Source organism: Rousettus aegyptiacus, unplaced genomic scaffold (genome assembly GCF_014176215.1).
Source record: "Rousettus aegyptiacus isolate mRouAeg1 unplaced genomic scaffold, mRouAeg1.p scaffold_m13_p_8, whole genome shotgun sequence".
Lineage (NCBI taxonomy): Eukaryota > Metazoa > Chordata > Mammalia > Chiroptera > Pteropodidae > Rousettus > Rousettus aegyptiacus.
Genome location: NW_023416311.1, coordinates 67,645,843 through 67,672,694, shown reverse-complemented (window position 1 = coordinate 67,672,694; position 26,852 = coordinate 67,645,843). Strand labels below are relative to the sequence as shown.

Below are 26,852 nucleotides of genomic sequence, written 5' to 3'. Positions count from 1 at the left end.
TGGTGATGGTGTGGGTGGTCGATACGGGCAAAAAGTGAATACTAAAGTTCGAGTGAACAGTGGTCAATATTTAGAATAGTGCCTTACACATAATAAATGTTATATAAGTAGCTGTTGAAATCAATCCAATGAAGGAATCCACAGGCCTGGAAAAATTTATCACAGTCCAAACTAACAGTATTAGTAGCTGACAGGGTGGTACCAGTTATCATCTCACATCTTCTCTCACCAACATTGTTCAACTCAGCTTATTGGAAAATATTTTTCCCATGGAAGGAAAGACAGGAATTTTCAAGGGCTGTGGTTGCCACTTAAAACTGCATGAAAGATGAGCTTCTGTATGCTTACTGCTGGGGAAAGAATTGGTTGTTGATGTTCTAATGATTGTAAAACCTGCATATGAAAAGTGAACAGTTTTTGTCCATCAGATTCCCAGCAGGGAACTTCAGCCTTTAGAAACATCTCAAACTTGCCACTCAAGATTTGTTTCACTGTTTCAATTATTTCTGATTTATGAAAATAAAATTCCAGCCAAGCAGGGCATTAAATTGGAGAATCTGATACTAAAATAATATGAAAAAAGGATTTACCTTATTTTAACTTTATAGAGTATCTATTCCAGGATAAGAGAAAATTGTATGGTATAATAATATACACTTGATCTTAATCAAGACTAATCCTAGCAAAAAAAAATTATGCCCCAACGCTACTACCTTCAGTAATAAACTTAACGCCTATGCCCAAACCTGCTCTTCATATATTAACTTGTAGTCATAATAATAAATCTATAAACTGTATAAGGCAGTCTCTCATAACATTTTGCTTCATTTTTTCCCTTGATTTTGAATAGGTATGAGAAATAATAGAAATGCACGTCGAGTGTGTATCATTCACTTTTGTGGTCACTAAAAATATACCATGTGGACCACAAATTAGGTACTATGCTCATGTTTTTACTTCACAGAATATCAAAGTCCCCAATTTTTTGTAAAGTCTTAATTTATCTGAATCATATACATCACAACATTATTTAATCCAGTCAATATATTCTTCAACATTTACTTATATCATGCCATCAGCTTCTTCAAGATAAAATTGCTTTAAAAACCAAGTCAAATACCTATTAGCTTTATATCTGGAATTATTATGAAACATAAAATACCCAAAAACTATTTATTAATCTTTAAAAGTGTTATAAAAGCAATGCACCTAAATAAAAATTTAAGTTACTATTCTATGTGTAGGTAGTTAGCATTAAAGTTTACTTACAACATTTTAAAGGAAATTAGACTGTTAAAATCCTCCCTCTACACACACACACACACACACACACACACACACACGCCAACTATTTAAGAATTAGACTTATTTCTGGAAAATAACAAATTATTTCTAATACTTAGAATTTTATAGATAAATAATACTAGTGGCAATTTTTCAAAAAAATTCTGGCTGTAATATGTAAAAAAAAATCCCAAGAACAATCACTTTTACGTTCTCTGTCAGTGAAAAATATATCAGTATTTATTCCTCCCATATACCTTCTACAAAAAAGTTTTTACTTACAGTAATAAAAATTTAATGTAATATTACTTATTACATTAAGAACGCTCCAAAAGACTATATAAAATCTAAACTTTCAGAGCAGTCAGCACTTCTCAAAAGTAATCTGGAAAATGCAGAGTTATAGGAATCAAATACAGCAAGTGGCTGTAACAGTTCACTAATGTATCAAAAGCTTAGAAAGGGAATAAAAAAAGTGTTAGTCTTTCTTTAAAAGGCTAATGTCTATTAACAGCTTAAAACAGGGCACAGTAGGGGGTTAATATGTTGTTGTCTGAATCACTTTCATCAGTTTAAGTACCTATTAGTCCTTATTAGCAATGTACACACAAGGTGCTATTGGTCTTTTAAAGTTTTTTCTACTTCTCAGTCTATTTACCTAGATTCTTTGGCAATAGTGTTTGAAACAAAGTTTAGATTTTTATTTTTCTTCAGAGTTTATATTTTTGAATTTTAAATTTGCATTTAAAAAATGTTTTCTCCTTTTCGGACTCTGTTCAAAAGTAAATTGTTCAGCAATTCTACATACTCGATCTGTTTTTATCATATAATTTTCAACAATATGAAAGTACACACTCTTCAAAATTTATCCAAAGAGGAGAAATGAAGATGATCTCAGGAACCAAAGCAATTCTAATACTCTCCAAAGCAAGATCATTAATGCAGAACTGAATACAAAATGAATTTTCAGAGTAAAGCTGGCCAGTTTATTACACTTAGTGCTAGCATCAGTGGTTATTCTTTACATATCACAAAGTTATCAAATGATAAAACTGAAAAATAACAAGGTCAAAGCTCATTAAACCTAGTTTCAAGGATCTGTGGTCAAAAAAAAAAAAAAAAAAAAAGAGGTTCTGTAAAAAATCTAACTGAAAGTAACCTAAGGTGATCTTATCATAAATTCCCAACTGGCCATGTCATGATGGGTAATCACACCCCAAGCCTACAAATGGTTTATCTTCACCTTAAGCAAGCCCTGTCCATTGTTTTTGTGCATGTAGGTTAACACACCTTTGGAAGTGCCCCTTTTCAGATCCAGACCCCTATAATCTTGTTATCTATCCTGTACCTTGCTTTCTCTCACCTTACATTCTCTCCTTAATTCCAAATGTATAAAAGAAACTGCAAAACTGTCATTCTCTGGAGCATTTGAGATCTTGCTTCCCAGCATGTCATCAGTTTGGCTCAAATAAACTCTTATAAAAAAATCTCTACAGGTTTGGATATTTCTTACATTGACATCAAACTGTGAATACAATCTAACTTCAAAAAATATATATGTATACGTACACATACACATATACATATATATATACATATATATGAACAAAAAACCATTCTGAAGAATTCACATTTGTGAAATGACATGGTATATATACTGCAGTAATTTTAGAAAGTTTCCCAATTCTAGCTCTATCAATAATTGGCTGGGTAATCCTGAGCAAATTAATCATCTCTCTTGTCTGTTTTGGGGGTAAGAGGGCAGGGAAAGAAAGAGGGATGGTATACTTCGTCACTCTACTATTTAGTGTTTCAAAAGGAAAAGATTTTCTCCTTTTAGGACTATATTCAGAAGTGAAATTAATTTAAACTGTTTAGCATACCTATATACTTCATCAGTTCTTATCTTGTCATTTTCAACAATGTGGAAAGTACTTTCCTTAAAAAAAACTTAAACATACTTGGGCATTTCCACTTATACAGTTTAATTCTTTCCAGACCAAAAAGGTGTTAAACTACATGTTAACAAAATACTGCATAAAATCATAATCATTAGTGGAATTACAAGTAGATAAAACTCTTTGAAGGGCAATTTATCACTAGCTTCCAAAATTTAAAACACATGCTACCTGAGCCAGTGAAGGGTAGCAGAATATGTCACCCCAAAATATGCCACTTTGCCATGAGGATAATTTGGAGCTGAAGGAAACTTTAGTAAAAGCAGATACAAGGAAAGTAATCTGTTGTCTCCCTATTTACGTAAAAGCAGAACATAAATTTCTAAAAGTGTCTCCCCTCCTCTCTCTACCACAAGACCAAAGCTAATCGCCAAAGACAACTCTAGACTCATTAGTCCAGACATGGCACCAGCGTTATCTATATAACAAACTTTCCTGATTAGTCCTTAACGTCTATTAGTTCCCCCATAAATATTTACCTTCTCACAATTTATCAGAAACACAAAGTCCTTTTCTTTTGGCTGTCACTTCTCTACAATTTATTGTTCTAGTGTTAAGATGCTATATAAGGTCAAGGTCTAACCATCCCTTTGAGTTACTACTAAGTAACCCATGTGTTTGCATGTTACTAACCTTCTGGGTTTTTTTCTCTTATTAATCTGTCTTTTGTCAGTCTAATTTACAGAGTCCCGGCCAGGGTATTTAGCACTGTAGAGAAAAAATTTTCTCTTCCTCTAAACCAGCAATTCCACTTATGGGAATTAATTCTACAGATATATCTGCACATTTGTAAAATGACATATATGCATGAAAATTCATTGCAGTATTTTACAAAACAGTAAAATATTAGAAACAATATAGAGGCCCGCCAATATAAAACTGGTTTAAAAAAATGTGGTATGTCCATATAAAAGAATACTTTGCAGCCATTAAAAGGAACTGAGGCTACTCTAAATGTTCTAACATGGAAGTGCAAAAATTGCAATATGCAAAACACCATCTAGAGAAAATACTATTATTCATTTTTGAAGGCATAAATGTAAATACTTATGCAGGCACATAATATCTTTAGAAGGATACAAAAGCTCACACACACGCACGCATGTGAACATACACACACAAACAAATAGTAATGATGTTGGTTCCAAGAGGGAATAACTGGGTGGCTTGTGACAAGGGCAGCAAACTCATTTTACTGTCTATCTTTTTGTACCTTTAGAATTTTGTGCCATGTCTATGCTAAAATTGTTCGGAAGACTGTACTAAAGTATTTTAAGATATATTAAAGGGTGGTGATTTCTATTCTCAAGAAACCTAAAATGTCATCCATTTTGTAATATTTATCAAGAGTCCTTTGTGTGCCATGCCTCTGGGTAATGTGTTCCTGTCTTCATGAAGCTTATAACCTAGTGGAGATTAACGTACAATATTACAATGGCTAGAGAGAAAAACTAGACCAAGTAAATCAGAAAGCAGACTTCTGACAATCATAATTTTCACATCACTATCCAGAAATAAGTGAAAACAGCTGAGTTTCCCTAAAATAGATTAGCAGGAACAAAAGGAACAATGACAGACATTAAGAAGAAGTTATTAGAAGCAGGAAGCCTAAGAGACATATTAATGGCTGACAATATTACATAAAAGCAAGAGACAGAAAAAATTTAGAGTAAACATGAAACCAAGTTATCACACCACATAATTCGAGCATTCTCCAGTTAGGGACTCAGTCATACTACAAAGATGTTTATTATTATCAGGTTTTTAGAGATCTCAGTAGACATGTTTTCCATAGGAAAAATACTATACTAGGTATTAAGCTTCATAAGCTGTTCCACAAAAGCCTATTTAACCCTATTTCATTGTGCATGAAATACTCTCCACAGATTACTATGGATACCGTGAATAATTATCTTTCCAATAAGGAAAAAAAAAATCAGAATTCCAACCTGGATGCCAAGAATGCCTCCTAATTTATTGCAGTCCTTACCACAGAAGTGGTGACTCTTCCACCTCCTGGAGGTAGGATGAGGGACTGGAACAGAAGGAAGACAAGAGACTGTGAGAACAGTTAGGTTTCAAAGCAAGATAGGTTCATCTGTCCTTTCCTCCTCCTCTCTCCCATCCCCCCTAAAGAACAGCACTGAGCTGGAGAAAAGAGTTGGGAAGTGAGGGGAAGGGATGAAAAAAGACAGCATTCTTCTCTACTTCTGATGCAGAGGATCAGATCTTAAAAGGACACTGAAATGAATAGAAGCAGGGGGGCCAAAGTTGAGCCTAAACTAACAGCAGAATTTACAAAAGAGAGAGACAGAGGAAAGGAAGGAAATTCGTAAGCAGTTCAGTACCTTTACTTCACATTATACATAGGTATACATAAATTAGAGATTAGAGTACTACTATCAGTCAGTACTCTATCGCAAGTAACATGATTCATTTCAAGGGATTTAAACAATACGAGGATATTTTTGGTTTGTATAACTAAAATCCAGGAGAGGACCTGCTTCAAGGTTGTCTGATCCAGCAGTTCAATAATATCAAGAAATTTCTTTTTGGTTCTTCAATACCAAACTTCATCCCAAGGTCAGATTCCCTAGTGCTCAAGGAAGGCTGCCAACCACAGAATTACATGGAAGAAAGTACTTCTATCCCAGAATTCTCAGGAAGGGTTCTGAAATGTACCTGCTTAGATCGGTCTAAATCTCATGCCCACTCAAAATCAATTTCTGCAACCAGGAAATGGAATCTGATTAGCTAAAACCACTCAGAGGCTCACTCCTAAACTCGAGGTGGAACAGTTCCCCTCAAAGAACTGCGGGCTGTGTGTGTGAGGGCAGGGACAGTGGATACTGGAATGAAAATACAGTTAGAGATCAAGAGAACAAAACAAAAGATACTGAGGAGGCAGCCAGGATTCACTACAAGATGTTCGCAATAAAGATCTAGAGTCAACACAAAATATTATATATACTACTGCCCACTTAAAAGAAAATCATTAGGATTATTCTTTTTACAAAGCCAAAGCTGGCTTCTTAAACTACTTCTACTTAATACTAAAAATGTTAATGTAGCTCTTTTTTAAAAAGAATAATAAATAGAAAATAAAATTATCTAGTTTGAGATCTAAACATTTTCTAATTCCACTAGGGTATATAAAGGAAGATATAAATAAATGGAAATAAACAACACCTTGCTCTTAGTTAAGGGAACAGGTAAAGAAGATTGAGGGTGTATATGTGTGTGTGTGTGTGTGTGTATGCTAGATTTTTAAACCTGTGTGTGTGTGTGTGTGTGTTGTGTGTGTGTATATATATGTTAGATTTTTAAACCTATGGCAATGACAAAAACATGTGGTACTGTGTTAAAAATTAAACATTATCAACAATAAACTAAATTCTTCCTCTAGAAATGCTGTGCCAAACTTAAGAACTTAAGGTATCGTAAATCAGAATTAACAGAAATCACTATCTCGAAAAGATATCTATACTCCCGTGTTGATTGTAGAATTATTTGTAATAGCCAATACATGGAAACAACCTAAGTGTCCATTAACAGATGAATATTATTTGGCCATAAAAACGGAAATCTTGCCACTTGCCATAATATGGATGGACCTTGAGGGTATTATGCTAGGTGAAATAAGTCAGACGAAGACAAATATTGCATAATCTCACTTATATGTGGAATCTGAAATAACCAAACTCATAAAAGAGAACAGATTAGTGGTTACCAGAAGTGAGGGGTGGGGTAGGAGATGGGTGGGAAAATGGGTAAAGGTAGCCAAATGACAAGAACTTCCAGCTATAAATAAGTTCTGGGGATGTAATGTATAGCCTGATGATTACGGTTAACAAAATGTATTGTATATTTGAAAGCTGCTAAGAAAGTAAACCTTAAAATTTCTCATTACAATAAAAAATACTTATAACTGTTAAATGACTGATGTAAACTAAACTTACTGTGGTAATCATTTTGCAATATATATATATATCAAATCAATATGTTGTACACCTTGAATTAATACAATGTTATATGTCAATTCTATCTCAGTAAAAAGGGGGAAAAAATAAAAAGAATTAACATAATAACATGGGGGAAAAAGTCTTTAAAAATATGGTTAGCCTCCTTAGGCTTTAGCTCCTGAACTACCCAGCGCCAAGGGTTTTTATGACCCACTATCCAGACCTCTATCTGCAAGCCTCCCCTTACTCCCTCCCCACCCCAGGTGTAACCTACACTGAACGCACAGTCCTGGAAACTGAATAGAGTTGCCCTTTTCAAAGGACCTGCCTCCAAACCAAGGAAAAACCTTGAATTGCCTGAGGTATATATATTATTTTACACAGGGCAGAAGGAAGTGATTTTAAATTAAGTATGTGGTTATGGGGCTGGAACCTCGTACCCCCCTTTTCTTCTCTTTATCTGTGAGACTCTTGTTTAAAAAAATCAAAATAATTTAATTCTTTTACAAACTGAAGAAAAAACAAAAACAGTATTAGAGTAAAATTAAGATGTCTACCAAGCTTTGGAGAGGGTGTGGGTCAATGAAAGGAACTCGTACAATGCAGTTGAGAATGAAAAATAATACAATCCCTTTGGAAAAGTTTGGCATTATCTTATACAATTAGAACATTCACATACCTTATGATTCCAAAGTTCCATTCTGAGATACATACCCAAGAAAGACTCTCATACATCATTACCAAAGATATGAACAAGAATGTACATAGAAACAGTAACCAGAACAATATATATGCCCATCGATAGAAGAATGAATAAATTGTGGTATTATCAGACAATGAAATATTACATAACAGTCAAAACAAATGTACTACATCTAAATTTAAAAATATGGATGAATCTTACCAACATAACATTAAGTGAAAAATAATAAGTCCCAGAAGATAACCTTTGTATAAATTTAAAAAATAACTAAACGATATACTTAATATACAAATGACAAAATTATGAAAAATAAAAAAGCAAAGTAATAATAAACATAAGATTAAAAATAGTAGTTAACCCAGGTAGAGAGAGGAGCACATAATTAGATATGCTAGTAACTATTAGTTCTTGTGTTAGGTGATGGGCTCATATTGCTAATATATTATTTAAAAGTAAATAAATACACACCTACAAAAAATAAAAAATGGTCATTCATGAACCAATAATGAGTATGTGGCATAAACCAAGAATTAAGATTAATGCAGTTCTGTGTAACTAAGATCCAAAGAAAATATTGCTGGGGCAACAATTTGGATCCATTTCTCATAGCATATCTTAAATCCTCCATCTTTAACTCTACATTCAACAATTTTAAAAGGTCTGTAGCAATATTCATGATAGTTTTGGAGAAAAACTGACTATGGATGAGTTCAGTGTAATGTGATGAACCAAGTACATATTTGGGGAAATTTTCCACAATAATACCTTAAAAAGTCTTAGCACTTATAGGAAGTCTCAGCTATGGGAAAATATACATGTAAAACACTTCATTCACTAATAATATAAACATTAGAATTAATTAATTCTAACAGAATTAACTAAAAACAATTTGAGTCTGTCTCCTTTTTTTCATGAACCCAAGTCATTGCTAGTCATCTCAATTTAAATTCTCCATTTCGGATAAGAAAACATCTTACTTGACATCACATGGATCTCAACTCTAACCTCAACGCCCATCTAGTCATTCAAACAAACACTGCTGAGCGCCTACTATATACTAGACAATATACTAATAGTACAAACATGGCTAAGAGTCTTGCACCTCCAGAAGCTCAGAGTTGTACAATACATCTCAAAATGTGTTTAGAGGAACATATACAAAGTAATTACTTTGTCTTGCACCTCCAGAAGCTCAAAGAGTCTTGCACCTCCAGAAGCTCAGAGTTGTACAATACATCTCAAAATGTGTTTAGAGGAACATATACAAAGTAATTACTTTGTCTTGCACCTCCAGAAGCTCAAAGAGTTGTACAATACATCTCAAAATGTGTTTAGAGGAACATACACAAAGTAATTACATAAATATTTGCAACACATACAATTTCTTGGATCCTGCCCTACATTTACAGAATTAAAATCTTAGGGGGTAGAGCCTGGGTAAATGTCTTTTTGAAAGGTACTCAGGTTCTTCTACATAAAAAAATTTTGAGAATTATTGTTCTAGTAAAGTGCTTCTCAAAATTTTTGGCCTTAAAATACCTTTATACTCTTAAAAATTACCAAGGGCCTATAATTCTGATTTTGGCACCAATTCAGATGTGTTTTTTTCCCCACATTGAACAAATTCTGACACAACTGGGTGTTCTACAATTCAACTATATTCTAACACTATCCACCTGGAGATAGTGTCAGATTCCACAGGTTAAAGGCTTAGTCCCACAAGACTATCCCTTCTTAGGATGCCAAATGAAAGCCCAAGGTGTTACCTGTGCTTCAGAACAACTGGCTATAAATCAGAGGTTCCAAGGACCTCTTTCTTTGGTTCAATTAATTTGCTAGCATTGCTCACAGAATTCAGGAAACCAGTGTACTTACTAGATTACTGGTTTATTACAAAGGCTATTAAAGGATACAAATCAACAGCCAGATGAAGAGATTCATAAGGCAAGGTCCTAAAAGCAGGACCTGTGGAGTTGGGGCCCAGCACAGTCAGCATCACAAAGCTCTTTGAACCCTGTCTGTTGGGGTTTTTATGGTGACTTCATTACATCAGGCATGACTGATTAAATCATTGGTCACAGGTTACTGATTCAGTTCAACCTCAAGCCCCTTTTCCTGCCTCAGAGGTGAGGTGATGGAACTAAAAGTTCCAGCCCATCCTCAGGTAACCTACACTTTCCAAAAGTCGCCTCATTAACATAACGAAAGACACCTTTATCTCTCTAATTATGAAATTCCCACGGTTTTAGGAGCTCTGTGTCAGGAGTGAGGAAGGAGACCAAATATATTATAAATCACATATCACAGGACTCAAGGAGCTTTTGTTCATGTAAATTACATTTATTAAGTTACTGTACTAGAAATTAAAACTGAGCAATTTAAAATTTTTTAAATTAAAAATTTAAATGTATTGTCTATGGCCACGCTACCCTGAATGTACTCGATCTTGTCTGATCTCAGAAGCTAAGCAGGGTCAGGCCTGGTTAGAACTTGGATGGGAGACCACCTAGGAATACCAGGTACTGAAGGTGTTGAAAAAAAAAATTAAATAAATTTAATTCACCTAAAATAAACTGAATGAAATGAACATGTTAACAATAACCTATTTTTTACTGAACATAACAATATTTTCAAAAAAAGCATCTGGCTCTTCCCATAAGTGGGAATGGTTTACTTTTCACCTGACCCAGAAACCCCCTCAAAATCATGCAAATTAAGAGGTGCAAATCTTTGCGTTTACTTTAAGAACACTCATGAAACTGCCCAGGCTGTCAAGGGTATGCATATCCAAAAAGCCACAAAGTATCTGAAGGACATCACTTTATAGAAGCAATGTGTGCCATTCAGTCGTTACAATGGTGGAGTTGGTAGGTGTACCCAGACCTGGTTAGTAGGCGCATGCTTAAAAATGCAAAGAGTAATACTGAACTTAGGGATTTAGATGTAGATTCTCTGGTCATTGATCATATCCAAGTGAACAAAGTTCCCAAGGTTTGGAGCAGAACTTACAGAGCTCATGGGCAGATTAACCCCGACATAAGCTCCGACATAAGCTCCCGCTGCCACTTTGAGAGGGTCCTTATTGAAAAAGAGCAGATTTTTCCTAAACCAGAAGAGGAGGTTGCACAGAAGATATCCCAGAAGAAACGGAAGAAACAAAAACTTATGGCCCAACAGTAAATTCGGCATCAAATAAATGCTAATAAAAGTAAAAACAGGAAAAAAAAAAAGCATCTGGGTTCTCATATCTGCTGCATTCAATCTGTTGCGATATCACATATATAACATCTGGAAAACGCCACTGTACAATTGTGAGCAAATGAAACTGAAAAAGGCAAATAATGTCACAGCATTACTGTGAAAATAACTATAACCATGGAGATACCCTGAAGGGATATTAGAGACCCCAACAGATACTAGACCAAACTTGGGAAACCAGTGATAGTTACAGTTAATGGACCAGATAGCTTAATATATTTTTAGTACTATCTTAATGAAAACTACAAAGTTCTTTAAGAACACAGAAAAGGAAGAACTAAGTTTGGAGACAGCTAGGAAACCTTTACAGAGGTAATGACATCTGATTTCAGACTTGAGACCAAGTCCATACATACTAGTCCCCACAAGATCTATACCCTCTCCCTCATACTTTCTGGAGTGTCTCTTAACCCATCCCTTCTTTCACTTGGTTGCTGCTTCTCAGACTGACCAACCTTACTTGTTATTTTTCAAGCCTTTGTATTTACTGTTCCTTCTGTCTGAAAGGCTCTTAACCCATATATCCCATGGCTGTTCTTGGCCACACCTGGCCATCCTGAAAGTTAAGGAGAGCTGCATCTCCATATACCTGTAATCCATTTAGGGCCCACTCCTTGGGAAATTCTGCCTCACCCTGTTACATATGTGCACTAGGAGCCATATTTAACAAAGTATATGGTAACATCACTTGTAAAAGTAAAAAACTGGGTAGAAAAATAAAACTAAATATCCATCGACATGAGAATGAAAAAAATACTAGTATTCATACAAGAGAATGAATTGGAGCTATGTTTCAACATGAACAAATCTCAAAAACAATATGTACAAAGTCAAAGAAATATTCCTACCGTATGACACCATTTCCAATTGTTAAAATTTTAATTTATATTTTGATAGGTAACACATGATTCAAAATTATAAGAATTTTCTCCCATCTCTGTCCTCCAGATATACAGCTTCTCTCAGGAGACAACCAATGACTAGTTTCCTGTCTATCCTAAGTTGTTAAGTAAGCAAAACAATACTATGATATAGTTTATGTATATCTACATATAAATTAAATATGCATGGAAATGATAAAGACCAAATTCAAAATAATAATTACTTATATGCAAAGATGGAGAGGAACAGACTCAGAAAGCAGTACTTCAAATGTACCTAATAAATAAGCAATCTTTGGATCAGTCAGATCTATAATGTTATTAAAATATCAGCTCTATTTGGGCATATAAAACAGCATAACAGCAGGAATTATGTTTGTCTATAAATGTTATTACTGGAAATGGAATAGATCATACATATAAACATTAATATTCTAAGGGTTCTAGACTACTATTTACAAAATTTTCCAAACTTGCTTCCTACAGATTTTCAAATGAAAACACAGAACACATTCATAGACAGAGACACACACACACACACATAAAGGGATCAAAAGATCTTTCATTTCTGCACTCAACTTGCAGAATATAGTTTGTGGTGGGAAAACCATGATCATGAGTGACCTTAACTTTCTCCCTTTCCAGCTTGAAGAGACATCTGGTTGCCAGCTGTGTAGCTCCTAAAAGTCAGTGCTTGCCAAGTACCTGGCAGAAAGTGGTGAAGAGCTGACCACCTATAATCCATTTTAACACTGCCTTTGGTTATCACTTTACAGAACTGGATAGGTTACAGAAAGTCCAAAAGGAGTTGGCTCAATTTCCAGGTAGGAAGTTGGCCATTCTGGCTTTAATTCAAATCATAGATTATAAAATGAGAGAAGAAAACAAAGCTATTAAAGCTTACAGGAATAATTTATAGGACTCAGTCCTTAACCTATCCCAGATATTGTCGACCATACTTCTTGCCATCATTACTTTAACTATGACAAGTGTATAAATAGATGAAGCTAAACTGGGAAAACTGTTATCTCTATGTCTATGTAAGTATATTTGTCAGTCATATTTTTCACTTTTATGTCAGTATAAAAAAATATATATATATTCGGTGTATGTATAATGTATATCGGTATGGCATATATATATAATACACAAATATATATATAATAGCATAGAGTTTTATTTACTTTGATGTTGTTTTAATGCCTATTGTACAGTGTGTGCGTATCATATACACAGTTATATGTCAGAGGTATAAACAAACTTGGGAAGACGCCTTAGTTTGGAAAGGTGCTTGATTACAAAAAAAAAAATCAATACAATTTCCCCCACAGATTCATGATGTAAAATTCTATAATCAAGGCTTGTAGATTTGTAATTATGGTATGTCAGCTACATTTAAACAAGAGTGTTAAAAGATTGTTAAAGTTAAACTAACACAATTGCAGTGTGAATTGTCCTAGTCTCATTCTAATCTACTGGTGTCACTTTCATTTAATCAGAGAAAAACTATGGGCCAATGTCAGTGCTATTTCCAAATGCCCGAACGTTCTTTCTTCACACTGGATTTTAAGCCATTCCCAATCTTAAATGGTTACAAAAAGATATATTTAAGGAAGTACTTTTAATCAATTAATTCACCACCATGGACAAGTTTAGCAGGCTTTACTGAAAATAAGTTGCCTTTAAAGTTATTAACTTTTATGTTAAATAGATGAAACATTTTGTTCTTGCAGAATTTCTTGAATTTACTATAACTCTAGTAAAAAAAAACCAAAACAAAACTTACAAACACAAATCCTGTTTGGAAACTTATTGTAGACATGTCATTTAACCGAAATACTATAACAACATTTAAAATATCCTATATTTTCACCTACATTAGTAGCTGAAAATTATTTTATAAATCACTATTTAAATTAATATTTTTAAAAAGTCACTCTGGCATGGATTCAGATTTACGGGATGCATTTAAGTTTTAATTTAAGTAAGGTACAACATTCAATTCACAGTTATACTAATAGCAGACAGTCTCCAAATAACACAGAAAACAGTTACATTAGCTAGTTACCGAAAAGTTATAAATGCTAATCATCCTGGTCTAGGGTTTTCCCAGTTTTAGCACTGAAGGGTCCACACCCTGGGAAATCTGTTAGTTCCGGGTAAACCCAGGGCAACTGATGCCACCTAGACATAAAAGAAAGGGGTGGAGGGTGGGGAGACAGGGTTTTACAGTTTTGCACCGGAGAAGAAAATTGGAATAATATTTGGTAACATCCTGCTACGGCTGCCAGATAAGCTGTGACCCAGTCAAGGATATCAGGAAGTCTAGCAATCTTCCTGAAACATGGATTCAAATCTTTATTAAGAGCCTGCCAGACCCAAATCTACCAACTAATATCCACTAACAGCGAGTCACATATAATTACCCATCCAACCTCTAGTACATACACCTCTCTAGTTTCTCAGCCAGAATTAGTCCTGTAAAAATAATCCTGTTTCTGGGGAAAGGATATTTAAGAAGTCCTAGGATTCAGAGGCTCAGGACCAAGTCAGCCTCATTGCTGTCCAATTCTCACCTTGCAAGCCATTCCTAGTAACTGGACTCTTTCCTTGCTCCTAAGGATCTAACCTCTCTCTTCAAATCCATTTCCACAAATTGGATACTTTGCCTTTGTTACCATGTGAAGTAAAAAGTTTCTTTAAAACCAGGGCACTGTAGGGCTTCTCCCTATTTTCCTAAGGCCCCAGATAATGCCCTTGAAACTTCCTTCTATTCTTTCTAATATGGTTGCCTTCACCATTTTGCCAATATACTGAAACACCCATTTTCTACTCATTGTTTGAGCTCCCTGATACTAAATACCACCATTTATTTATTGCTTGTTTCCATACTCCCATAACATTCCACCTGCCTGTACAGATTTCTTCCTAAAACCCACTACAGGGAACTTTTGGATCACCTGAAGTATTCCAGCAGATCTGATTAAACACCAACTCTAAGAATGCACCTTCCCTAGTATAGTCCACTCAAACCGAACTCTAGGACTAATACTTAGAATATATTTCTAGTGGCTCTCTATTCCTGGAGTGGAAATTGAAGGAATTGGGGGCATGAAAGATGACTTTAAATCTCTTCCAAATGTAAGTTGTGACTTCTGAAGAGAAATGAAGCTATGGGAAATGAACTTCTGACGAGAAAAATGGTGCTGAAAATAGAAATTGGTTTTTAGACCATTGCTTTAAGAAACCAATGAACAGAATCCTGTTCACAAAACCAAGAACATGTCTGAACCATGAAACTAATCAAGAATCGTTGAAATTAAATTTGGAGAGAGGAGAAAAATGCATACCTTTAAAAACTTTGTATTATGAAAAATTTTAAACATAGAGAATATAATGATGGCCCATGATCATTCGGCCCCAGCAATCATTAATATGTCACCCTATTTGCCTCATCTACTTTTTTTCCATTGCTGAGATAAAATGTAGAATTTTAGAAAGAGGATATCAAGACAGAAGATGAAAAAAGTCATATTAAAATAAATTTTAGGAGAAAAAGAACAGAAGAGTAGAGAACAATATTTACAGATTAAATGGTTATTTATCAAGGCAAAATGAGTAATAAACAGCTAAAATAAATTTAAAAAAAAAACACATCTCATTGTAGTACTTATGGGAAAGCTCTACACTAAAATGTCAACAAAAAAGCCATGAAAAATATGTATAGCAGACATTTCCATTAATTAATAAGCACTCTGATATATAGTAAATTATAAAGGTTTCACAAAAATAATGTATTAACTGAAGAATCAAAATTCAAGTTTGATATGCTTTCTGAAACAAGCTGAAAGTAAAACTTTATTTCCAAATAGTTTTTATAAGTACACTGAAGTTTTTGAAAGCCTAAAAACTTAGCTAATTATCTGAGTTTGTTTTCTCTAGAATATGTACTGTAAGCTTATAACTAATTGAACTGAATAATTTCATAACTGGTATAGATCATTAGGTTGAGAAATGACAAGGTCATACAGGTAATTAATGGGAAACGACCATTAGAAGTCATTTCTCATGACTTTCAGTTGAAAGCATTTTCCTTTAAACCTTTCGCCAAATAGATTTACTAAAATGATATAACCAAAGTCAAGCAAAAGTGAATGACAAAACCTCGAGGTGAGTGACAGTGCAAATTATTTATATTTTCAATTACATATCTCAATAACCCTTCTATTTTTAAAAATACACTTTTTAAAAAACACTTTTTAAAAGTGTTGTACTTCAAAAAGATAGTCGTAGAGCAAAAACTTTGGTTCTTTTCCTTGTTCTGCCACGGACTGGTACGGTGATCTAAGACAAGTTAGGTTTCTCTACTTTAACTTCATTAAACCTGTTTTCCATCTGTAAAACGGGAATCCAAACAATATTAGCTACCATTTATTAGCCACTAGCTATTTACCACATACTATGTTAGACGGCATAGCAGGCATTCCTTGCAACAACTGCATGAGGTAGGTACTCACTTCATTTTACATATGAGGAAACTGAGGCACCGTGTAAAGGAATATATTCAACAATACATTATAAATGGCAGAATCAAGATTTGAACTCAAGCAGTCTAACTTCAGAAATGTCTGTGCATTTAATTCAGAGGCAGTATCTTAAAAAGTAAATTTATCCTTCCGTCTGCCTTGTCCTTCCTCTGGTGGAAATATTTTTAAAAAGACAAAAGGTGTGCAAAGGGGAAGCCAGCTGGCCAGAATCAGACATTTCTACTGCAAAATAACCTGGTTCTTCCTACGTCATCTTTTCTCTTGGAATGCCTCATCAAAAAGTTTGATCTTCTTGGGTCTGAACAATAAAGTTCTAATATACACGGACGTATCTAACAACAGTCAGGAATTAGAGCGAATTACAGGACTGGTCTGCCTAGGATGGTTATTTAAACAACACCCACAACCTCTGGGGCGAGCTTCGGGAAAGTGGACTAGGGAAAGTTAGCCCACAGAAGTTTGATGAGTGTGCTGGAAGTTCACGCCCCAGTTGTTAAAGACTGCGAGTCCCGCCTGCCATGTTAGATGACCCGGCGCCGACGAGGTCTCATTTTTGATGAGGGCCGGGCTGTCCGCGTACCCCCGAAACTTCAGAACCGGCTTGCGCGTCCACCTGAGGGCAGGTGATAGAGTGAACCCGCCTCCCTCCCGGCAGGTGGGCGGAGAGCCCCGGGGCGCGCGCACATAGGGGCACTGCCAGAGCTCGGGCCGGCCTCGCGATCGCGGCCACCGCCCCTCCTGCTCCCCGACCGCGGCGCCCGAGGGGCGGGGCAGCCGCCACCCTCGCCGCTCGACCAGAAGGTCTTTGGGGGAGAGGCGGAGGAGGTGCTGCCGGCCCGCGGGTTCCGGCACCGGCGAGCCCCGTCCGTCCCTGCCCCGTCCCCGCCGGGCGCGGAGCCCCAGGTGAGGCCTGGAGTCCGGCGGCCGCCTCGGGCCTGCACGCCGCCCAGCCTCTCGGGCCGCATGAAGCGAGAGAGAGGAGGCGCTGACGGCTCCTTACCGCTTCACCACGCCGGTTTTGATCTTGATCTGTCTCACGCGAGGATCGGCCATGGTCCCTCGGGCGACGCAGGAAGGAGGGGCGGAGAGCAGGGGCAACTGAGCAGAGAGCGCGCGCGAGAAGGCGGTTGTGTCGGCGTAGCCGCCGCGGCCCCGCGCGCATGCGCACGCCCTGGCGCGGGCCTGGCGCCCCAGCCAGACGCGCGCGGCGGGGGTCGCGGGTCCCGGAAGGCGAGCTCCTCGCGCCTGCCGTCTGCCTCCCGCCTCCACTCAGTTCCCGCGTCGCAGAACCGCCCTTGTCTTACTTGGACGGCACTCCTTTTCGTGCTCGAACAGCCCTCATTTTAGTGTGGACACGAGTTATACTTTTCCCGGTGTCCACAGCCTGCGTGTTCCGGGAAACTTCGGTATCTCCCCGGATAGATTGGTTTGGTCGTGACATTGCGAGATTATCCGCTTAATGGACGGAGTGACCTAAAAATCGTATTAAGGATATTTTCGGTGTCGTTACCTGGTGTCAAATGGAACAAAGGGATGTGTGTTTAATGAAATAAACTACCAACATGCACAGTCAATAAAATCCCTTGTAAAAAATATATATATATATACATATATACACACACACACACATATACATACATGTGGATATGCACCTCTCAAAGGAAATATAGGACTTATTCTAACAATCATCACCTCTGGTTTATCTTAAATATTCATCTTACAAAAATGTGTGTGGCAGCGAAAAGCTTGCGCTTCGTGGTCAGGCAGACAGACTGACATTCCGGGTTCCATCCTTTAACAGCTAGATGACATTGGGCATGTAAGCTACTTAACCTCCCTGCTGAGCCCATTGCCTTGTATGCAAAATAGAAATAATCCCACTTTACAAAATAGATATGAAGATTAAAGCTCAATGCCTGATGCGCAGTAGATACTCAGTAACTTTTGACCATTGATTTATATTTCCATAAAAAAAGTTCCTGTTGCATAAAATGAGGCACACCTCCATTCAGCCTCTTCCTGATGGCGTTAAGAGCCTCCTTTGTTTTCCTTTTCTTTGGTATCATTGTTCAAAGACAACTACCTAACTTTTCCCTTCCCTACACTTGATTTTCTCATTCTGGTTTTCATGGCTAGCTCTGGAACACCTTCCCACCTTGCCAGTCCAAGACCCATATTTTAAATCCAAGATCAAAACCCGCCTCCTGGAGAAAGTCTACCATAAGAGCCCCCATCTCTTCAATGTTTCCCGGATGCTTAGGAATTGCTCAATATTAATTTTTTATTTTTGGCATATTTCTTTTAAAAACTATTGTTTGAGTCCTTGATGAGGGTGTACAAACTCTCCTAGTAGGATTATAAGTATCTTTAGAGGCAAGAATCTTGTCTTCCATAAATCTTCCTCCTCTAACCTCCACCTGTGTTCTGTACACAGCAGGTGCTAAATTCAATAACTATTGTCATCCAACTGGCTGGCACACTGAAATACAATTTCAAGTGATACAGAAGAGCTATGAAATACTGGGAGATGTGGGGGGGGGGGTGTGGAGTAAAAACAAAACAAACAAACGAACCCTGCAGATTCACCAAAGGAAAATGCTACACTTAGAACTCCAGTAAATTATTAATATATAGTTACTGGGCAGCCCCATAAGGCAAAGAAACAAGAGCACGAAAGATTATGCAACTAGGACTCTTGTTACTGTCAAGGATCTTCCTCAGTCTGGCAATAAAAGCCATGTAAGTCTTCATATTCTCCCTTTTGCTTCGGTTTCCAGAAGCTTAGAGCTCAGTTTTGTGTTGATTTGCAGTTCTCTCAGCCTATGTTTTCTGATCTAAAAACACCAATTTTCCCTCAACTCCCGACTCTACTTCTACCCTTTTGCCATTGTTTTAATGATTTCGTATCTGTAACTTTACCATAAACCACTAATAAATAAGTGTAAAACATCAGCCAAAAGACTGCTGCTGCTGCATGTACCTGGGCCCATGCCCAGGCCCTCCTGGACAGTTTATCTGTGTCTGTGTATATTTATATTGTGTGCTGGAGGCTGTAGGTTAAGATCAGGGAGTTTGGCCTCACCCCTAAGGATAAGGGATCAGGTGGAAATGCTCTCAGTGTGAGGAGTTTCTGTGGTGGTGAAGAGCTTTGTCTCTGGGGCCCAACTGCCTAGGGTTACATCCTAGCTCTGCTTCTCACTGTGTAAACTTGGATAAGTTACTATCCTCTTTATGTGCCAGTGTCTTCATCTGTAAAATGTGGGTATTAATGATAATAGTGCTAGTACTTAGAAAGCCTCATGCAAAGTATTTATTAAATACCTAAGTCATCTGGGAAGGAGGTCCTGAATAGGAAACTAAGAATATTAGTAACATGCAAATTCATATGAATACAGAAATGTACATGTTATCATTAATGAGATCATATCAAATTCATGTTTGTTAACTCGATATAAAAAAGACCTCTGTTAGACTTATTCACCACTGTATCCCAGCATGTAGCAGTGCCTGGCATATCACAGATACTCAGTAAATGTTTCGTGAATGAATAAATGCTACTTTAAAACTTTTTTCCCTTTACTATGTCATGGAGCCTTCCCATTCCAGCAAGAGATTACTAAGATAATGAAACATCCCCTCCCTCACATATACTCGTTATCTTTTTCTAGGTCTTGCTCTTTTGAGTCTGAACTTTGAGGAGGTAGACCTACAGAAGGTCCTTTCTTGTTACTAGAGTATTAACCATAGGACTACAAACCATGGGAAAGAATTAACCAAAGGAGGCCTGCAGGATCAACACAGTCTCAGAGACAACCTAGGGCATTTGAAATAGAAACTATGTAAGTTGTATTTCTCACCGTTTGTCACTCTTTTGTTTTGTTAACCCTAAACCTTAATTGAGTTCTTTTTAAATGTTCCAGCCTGGGCCTCAGGTGAACTGTAAAAAGGAATCCGTAGGGGACTCTTAAATGGATAAGTTAATCAACATTGGAGATCCCCAGGACTGGGGGAATCTGACAGAATAAGGGGAAAGTTTATCCATCTTCCTGAGTGACAATTCTTCCATTGTTAATCTTGAAGGGCTCAGGTACTATTTTATTAAAGAACACTGCAGATTCTCTTACAAATACAGGGTTATAAACTCAGTCTAACCATCCCTCCCATTCTCCCCCAATTGACTCCAAGTTCCTTAAGATTTGAGACCATGTTACATTCACCTTAGTCTCCCTAGCACCAAGTTTAATGCCTAGTGCCTACTAGATGCACAGTAAGAATTTGCTGAGTTAAAAAACAAAAGGCCAAATATAGCACTGAGATAGATTTCTAATTTTGATGAAAACAACAACAAAAAAAAACAGTCATGTTTTTACCCTCCTGGAACTCTGAGGTAACCTGAGTGCAAGGAGACTTATACAGGGCTCATGTGCAATTACTCGAATGTTGTAGTTCTGTTTAATAAAACTGATGGCCGATTGAAGAAGATACCCTGGAGAGGTTACTTAATAAAGAAGTACTAATGGTAAAAATTTATTTTTGTGAAATGTCTGTGATAATTACCCCTAGGTGCTTGAAAAACTTGAAATATTTCCTTCATCATTAGGAATTACACATCTTCTGAAGAGATCTAGAAGATCCCCTTTCTTCCCTGCCACTTGTATATCTTTTCAAATTCTCTTGGCCCTCCCTCTTCCTGGAGCACTGCAGTGGCACTCAATCATATTCAGGCTTTGACAAGCATTTGACCAGTATTTAATGAGTACAACTTGACAGTTCCTTACTTCAGGCCTGGGCCATGAGACCCACTGAGATAGGAGACAGGCATGGAAAACTGCTCAGTACACATGTATGCATGACCCGGGAGTACAGGGAAAGGGAGCCTGTGGATCAACACTCCTCCTTTTCATTCTCAGGCCACAGGCCATTTTAAGATATATTTCATAAGGCTCTTTAGAAGATCCCATGGAATCAAGGACCAATCACCAGTAGCAATAGAAAACTCAGTAATCCACGCTTGCATTTGCTTTTATTCTTTCCCTGTTTCATTTATCCATTCCTCACTCCTGGCCTCCAGAATGACTTTCCAAATATGTGGGGTAGTAATATACTGCACTTGGGAATGCTGTTCTAACTCATTAATCCAGTGATTCAGAAGACTGCTGGCTTTCAGTGGGGCACAGAGCAAGAATAGTCTAGGCTCCAGTGCAAGCTCCTGTGCTTTCCGGGAGATGTGACCCAGTAAATACAATGATGTTGACATATCTGGTGTGTTAGGATGCTATGTAGAGTCTCTAGTAAACCCTAAAAGGTTAGTAGCATACAGGCCATGACTACTTGAGGTAGAAGTCAATATTAAAATTTTACTACTATTTAACGCCTTCTCCATACTATGCTTTCTACTCTACTTATAAACTGTTAGTGGCATCTATGATAGACACCATTGACTGGCTTACCCAACATTCATTCCCCAAACCCTTCTTTTTACCTGCTTCCATTGTAGGGCTTAATTTAACAACTTCCCCTGCAGCTATAGGTGACCAGATGCACAGTTCTGGGCAAATAGAGAAAGGTGGAAATATGTAGGTGGTTGCTGAAAATACTTTTGGTTTCTTGATAAAAAGGATACAGAGAACTGCCCCTTTCCCACTTTTTCCATGAAAGTAGATGGAATAATGAGTTTAAACATCTATTTTTCAACCATGAGGGAAAGACAAACATTTTAGAGACAGCAGTCCTAACATTGAGCTGCTGAATGAAAATCAGCACCTTTCTATATCTAGTCATCTTATGTAAGAAAAATTATTATGTATTTAAGCTACTGTTTATGAGATTTCTCTTATTAACAGCCCAAAGGATTTTCTAACTGATACAGAATCCATTACAGCTCCACGTGTATGTCTCTTTGTTGAGGAGAGGGGAAGATATAGCTATTGCATCTCCAGAAGAAAAATGCCTTATGGAAAGATGTTTTTATGGCAACAAAAACATCTCTGATTAGAGTCTTAGAGTATCAGTTCTCTACGGTGTTGGAAGCTTCTTGCATGTCGGCCTATACGCACCTGTACACAGCTATACGACTATACCCAACAAGCAACCCAAAGCTATGAGGCTTACCCCGCCTGGCCTGGACAAAGCTGTTCCCAGGAGAGCAATCAGCCCTATGGACGGCAGAGTTACAGTGGTTACAGCCAGTCAGCGACACTTCAGGCTATGACCAGAGCGGTTTGGTTCTTATGGCAGACCCAAAACACAAGCTGTGGCACTCAGCAGTTCCCCAGGGATGTGGCTCAGCAGGTGGCTATGGCAGACAGAGTTCTCAATCATCTTACAGGCAGCTTGGCTGTGGCCAGAAGCCAGCTCCTAGCAGCACCTTGGGAAGTTATGGTAGACAGGCAGCCCCAGGGTGGGGACTATGGTTAGCAGTCTGGCTTTGGTAGACAACAGCAAAGCTATGGACAGCAGCAAAGCTCCTATAATCCTCCTCAGGGCAACAGACAGCAGAACCAGTACAACAGTAGCAGTGGAGGTGGAGGAAAGGGTGGTGGAAGTAACTATGGTCAGGATCAATCCCCCATAAGTGGCAGTGGCGGCAGTTATGGCAATCAGGACCAGAGTGGTGGGGGCCAGCAGTGGCTATGGGAAAGGCCAGCAGGACTGAGGAGGCCATGGATGGGGTGGTGGTAGTGGTTACAACAGCAGCAGTGGTGGCTATAAATCCAGAGGTGGTGGAGGTAGCTGTGGAAGCAGAGGTGGCATGGACAAAAGTGACCATGGTGGCTTTAATAACTTTGGTGGCCCTCGGGACCAAGGATCATGGCATGACTCTGAACAGGATAATTCAGTTAACAACGCCATTTTCGTAAAAAGCCTGGGAGAGAATGTTACAGTTGAGTCTGTGGCTGATTACTTTAAGCAGATTGGTATTATTAAGACAAATAACAGGACAGCCCATGATTAATCTATACACAGACAGGGAAACAGGCAAGCTGAAGGGAGAGGCAATGGTATCATTTGATGACCTACCTTCTGCTAAAGTAATTATTGACTCATTTGATGGTAAAGAATCTTCTGGAAATCTTATCAAGGTCTCATTTGCTACTCAGCCAACAGATTTCAATCCAGGTGGTCGCAATGGTTGTGGAAGCCGAGGGCAAAGAGGACCTGTGGGCCATTGAGGATATGGAAGTGGTGGCAATGGTGGTGGTGGCTGGGAAGGTTTCCGCAATGGAGCTGGTGGTGGTGGACAGCAGTGAGCTGGGGACTGGAAGTGTCCTAATCCTATATGCTATAAAATGAACTTCTCTTGGAGGAATGAATGCAAGCTGCATGAGATCCCTAAACCAGATGGCCCAGGAGTGGGACCAGTAAGCTCTCCTATGGGGGGTAGTTATGGAGATGATCATCATGGTGGCAGAGGCAGCTATGATCAGAGTGGCTACTGAGGCTGAGGTGAGGACCGTAGGGGCTTTCCAAGGGGACCAGAGTGGTGGAGACAGAGGTGACTCAGGTCCTGGCAAGATGGACTCCAGGGATGACCACAGACAGGATCACTGAGAGAGGCCAAATTAGCCTGGCTCCTAAGGTTCCAAAACAGCTTTTCTTCTATACCTAGTGTTACTCTCATTATTTTGTAACCTTGCAACTCCTGATCACCTAAGGGTTTTTTTTGTGTCTGTGTAATTGTAACCATATCTCTGGTTCCCATTAAAAACCATCGTTTTAGTTAAAAAACAAAACAAACAAAAAAACTCCAAATGTGACTTTCATACTATGCTGCGTTCTCATTGTATGCATGTATTAAACATACAGTTTAAATGACCACAGGTCACAGACTATGGATGTTGGAGGGCTACACGTTTTAGACAACAAGGGTTCCATACAGGTATGGAGAGAATATAATCCTTTTGCCACTAACTTACAGAGGGCCCTATTTGCAGCTGAATAGGTATCTGATATAACAATTCATTGTTCTGACACATATTGCAATCATCATGTACAGTTTTTAATGCATCATCTGACATTAGCTTGGCCCATGGTCTAATGCTATGTAACATAAATTTTGCCAACAGGAATGACATTACATGACACTGACTTTTAAAAGACGCACCCTATTTTTTCAGATCACATACCTTTTATCCATGAGCGCCCAATTCAAAAATCAAGCTGGCAGACAAAAGTGGAGTGAATGTGTAGCCTCAAAGCAGCATATTTATCTTGAGTAGTTTTGCACATTTCTACCTGTAGTCAATGATTCCATTCCATTTTTATGTTGAAATGCACGAGCAACATTAATGGACCTTTTTTTTGCCACCTGAAGCAAGACTTTTATTCAGGGTCAATCAAGAGAGACCTGAGAGGTGTTTTTGGATTACATGCTACAGATAAAATTTTTTTATATGTTTATCATGAGCTATCTATGACTTTTCTATTTGAAACTCTCAGCAAAATATTTATGATTATTTTATCTTTATCCTTTCTATGACTATTCCTTGCAGTAAGGTATCTTTTTCAGGTGTGAAATATTTTCAGTTGTCATTGCATATTCTTTTTTGATATTAATAGGAAATGCAACACAAAAAGAATAAGGACTTGGGGGCAACAGATTACAGTTTCTAGATTACCAAAAGAATACTTTAAATACTGGTTCACAAATACACATTCGTATAGGTTTTTAAATTTAAATTATTAACTTCTTTGTGAAATTATCTTCTAACAGAGTTTCTTGTCCATTATAGTAAACTACTTAAGGCCTAGAGAATTCTTCTTGGGTTATAAACTTAAAGTTAAAAAAAAATTAAGCTATCACCTGTGAAAGCTTACTAGGATTCTGCAGAATAATCTGCCAAGGGGAAGGACGTCTTCATGAAATGGTTTTCCCCCTAATATTTTAAGGTAATATAAAGCTACTATTTCTTAATTGAAGAGAGGAATTTCATTTCAACTTCCACATTTCAATTTCCACAACTTTTAATTCTAATATTACTACCCTAATATTTAATTATTGTATTGTTATTTCATTATTACTACAATTATTTGTCTTCCCTTATTACCACATTTTTTTGCACATCTATATGTGGGTGTGATTGCCATTTAATTATATAATTGAGATTTTTAAGAATTCTTTTTGCATAAGAGTTATATGCTTCCAAATGATTTGGGAACTGTAAAGCTGATAGAATTCAACCAATTCTCCTTGAAAATTTAGTCACATAAAAAAAAAAATCAGAGTAATGGAATTCAATAAAGACCGTGGCTGAATTCAGTACAACAACTGGAAGTCTATATGACTCCAAGTAACCAGTAATTAATGACTGATTTTTTTTTCTCCCACTCTTTACTCGATTGTTTTGGCATTCAGTCATGCAGTGACGCTCCTGAAATGATTAAAAGCAGGGCTTTGGCTAAGACACGTTCTTATTGGATAACTTGAGCAACTTAACAATTCTCTCTGAGACTTAGTTTCCTCAACTGTGAAATGGAGATAAAATATCTGCCACAGAGGGTTGTGTTTGTTGTGAAAATTATATGACAATGTATGTATAGGATCTTGCACAATGCTTGGCACAGCATAAGTACTCAAAAATGGTAACTATTATTATTATTATCTCTACCCATGTAGGTAAAGAAAAAAAATATCCACAATTGATGCTTTTTAATGAAATTAAATTGTGGAGCAAGTTCATTTTTTTAAATAACAAATGACAAAGAATTCCAAAAGAAAACCAGTGCTTTTCCATAGGGTTATAAGTTGAGATATGAATATTATTGGATTGATCATCAAACGGAAAAAGAAAGGAATCCCTACAATATTAAAATAGTCTTCAAATGAATATTTTAAAATATTCTGTATAAATTGTATGTTTATGCCCATCAGATTTAATGCTAGCTATATAACTTTGGAAGAGGTATTAATTTTTCATTTTTCTTTGGAAAGACATGGTATGATAAAATGCAATAGTGTATATAAAGACACAATTCTTAACATGGATTAAGTGTTTAATAAATGGTAATTACTATTATTTCCAAATAGGGCAGAATCTATTAAGTGAAATTTCTTCACTCTAAAGAGCACATCTTACATTTAAAAATATTTATAACAATATTTAAAATAGTGCCTCTTAATGTGCCTATATTTTTCTTTTAGTGCAGCAAAAAAATTTAGGTAGTAAAATTCCTAAGAGTTAAAAGAGAACAAAGAAGGAAATCAGTAAAATTGCAGAAAAGGTTTATTAACCTTTCCAATTCTTTATTTGAAAAATAAG

The 26,852-nt window shown here is 37.2% G+C and overlaps 1 protein-coding gene and 3 pseudogenes across 1 annotated transcript in view; 3 read left to right on the top strand and 1 right to left on the bottom strand.

The window, feature by feature from the left end:
- TBCA (tubulin folding cofactor A) overlaps positions 1-17,747 on the bottom strand; it is a 57,292-nt gene extending 39,545 nt beyond the window's left edge. The window contains exon 1 of the mRNA XM_016118912.2: positions 17,594-17,747. Within this exon, the coding sequence (XP_015974398.1) occupies positions 17,594-17,646 (53 nt within the window). The 5' untranslated portion in view covers positions 17,647-17,747. The remainder of the gene's footprint in view (positions 1-17,593) is intronic.
- LOC118606945 lies at positions 10,320-10,438 on the top strand (annotated as a pseudogene).
- Positions 10,573-11,087, top strand: LOC107497249 (annotated as a pseudogene).
- A 6-nt stretch (positions 17,748-17,753) lies between the features above and the next one.
- On the top strand, positions 17,754-24,159 carry LOC107497220 (annotated as a pseudogene).
- The last annotated feature ends 2,693 nt before the right edge of the window (positions 24,160-26,852 follow it).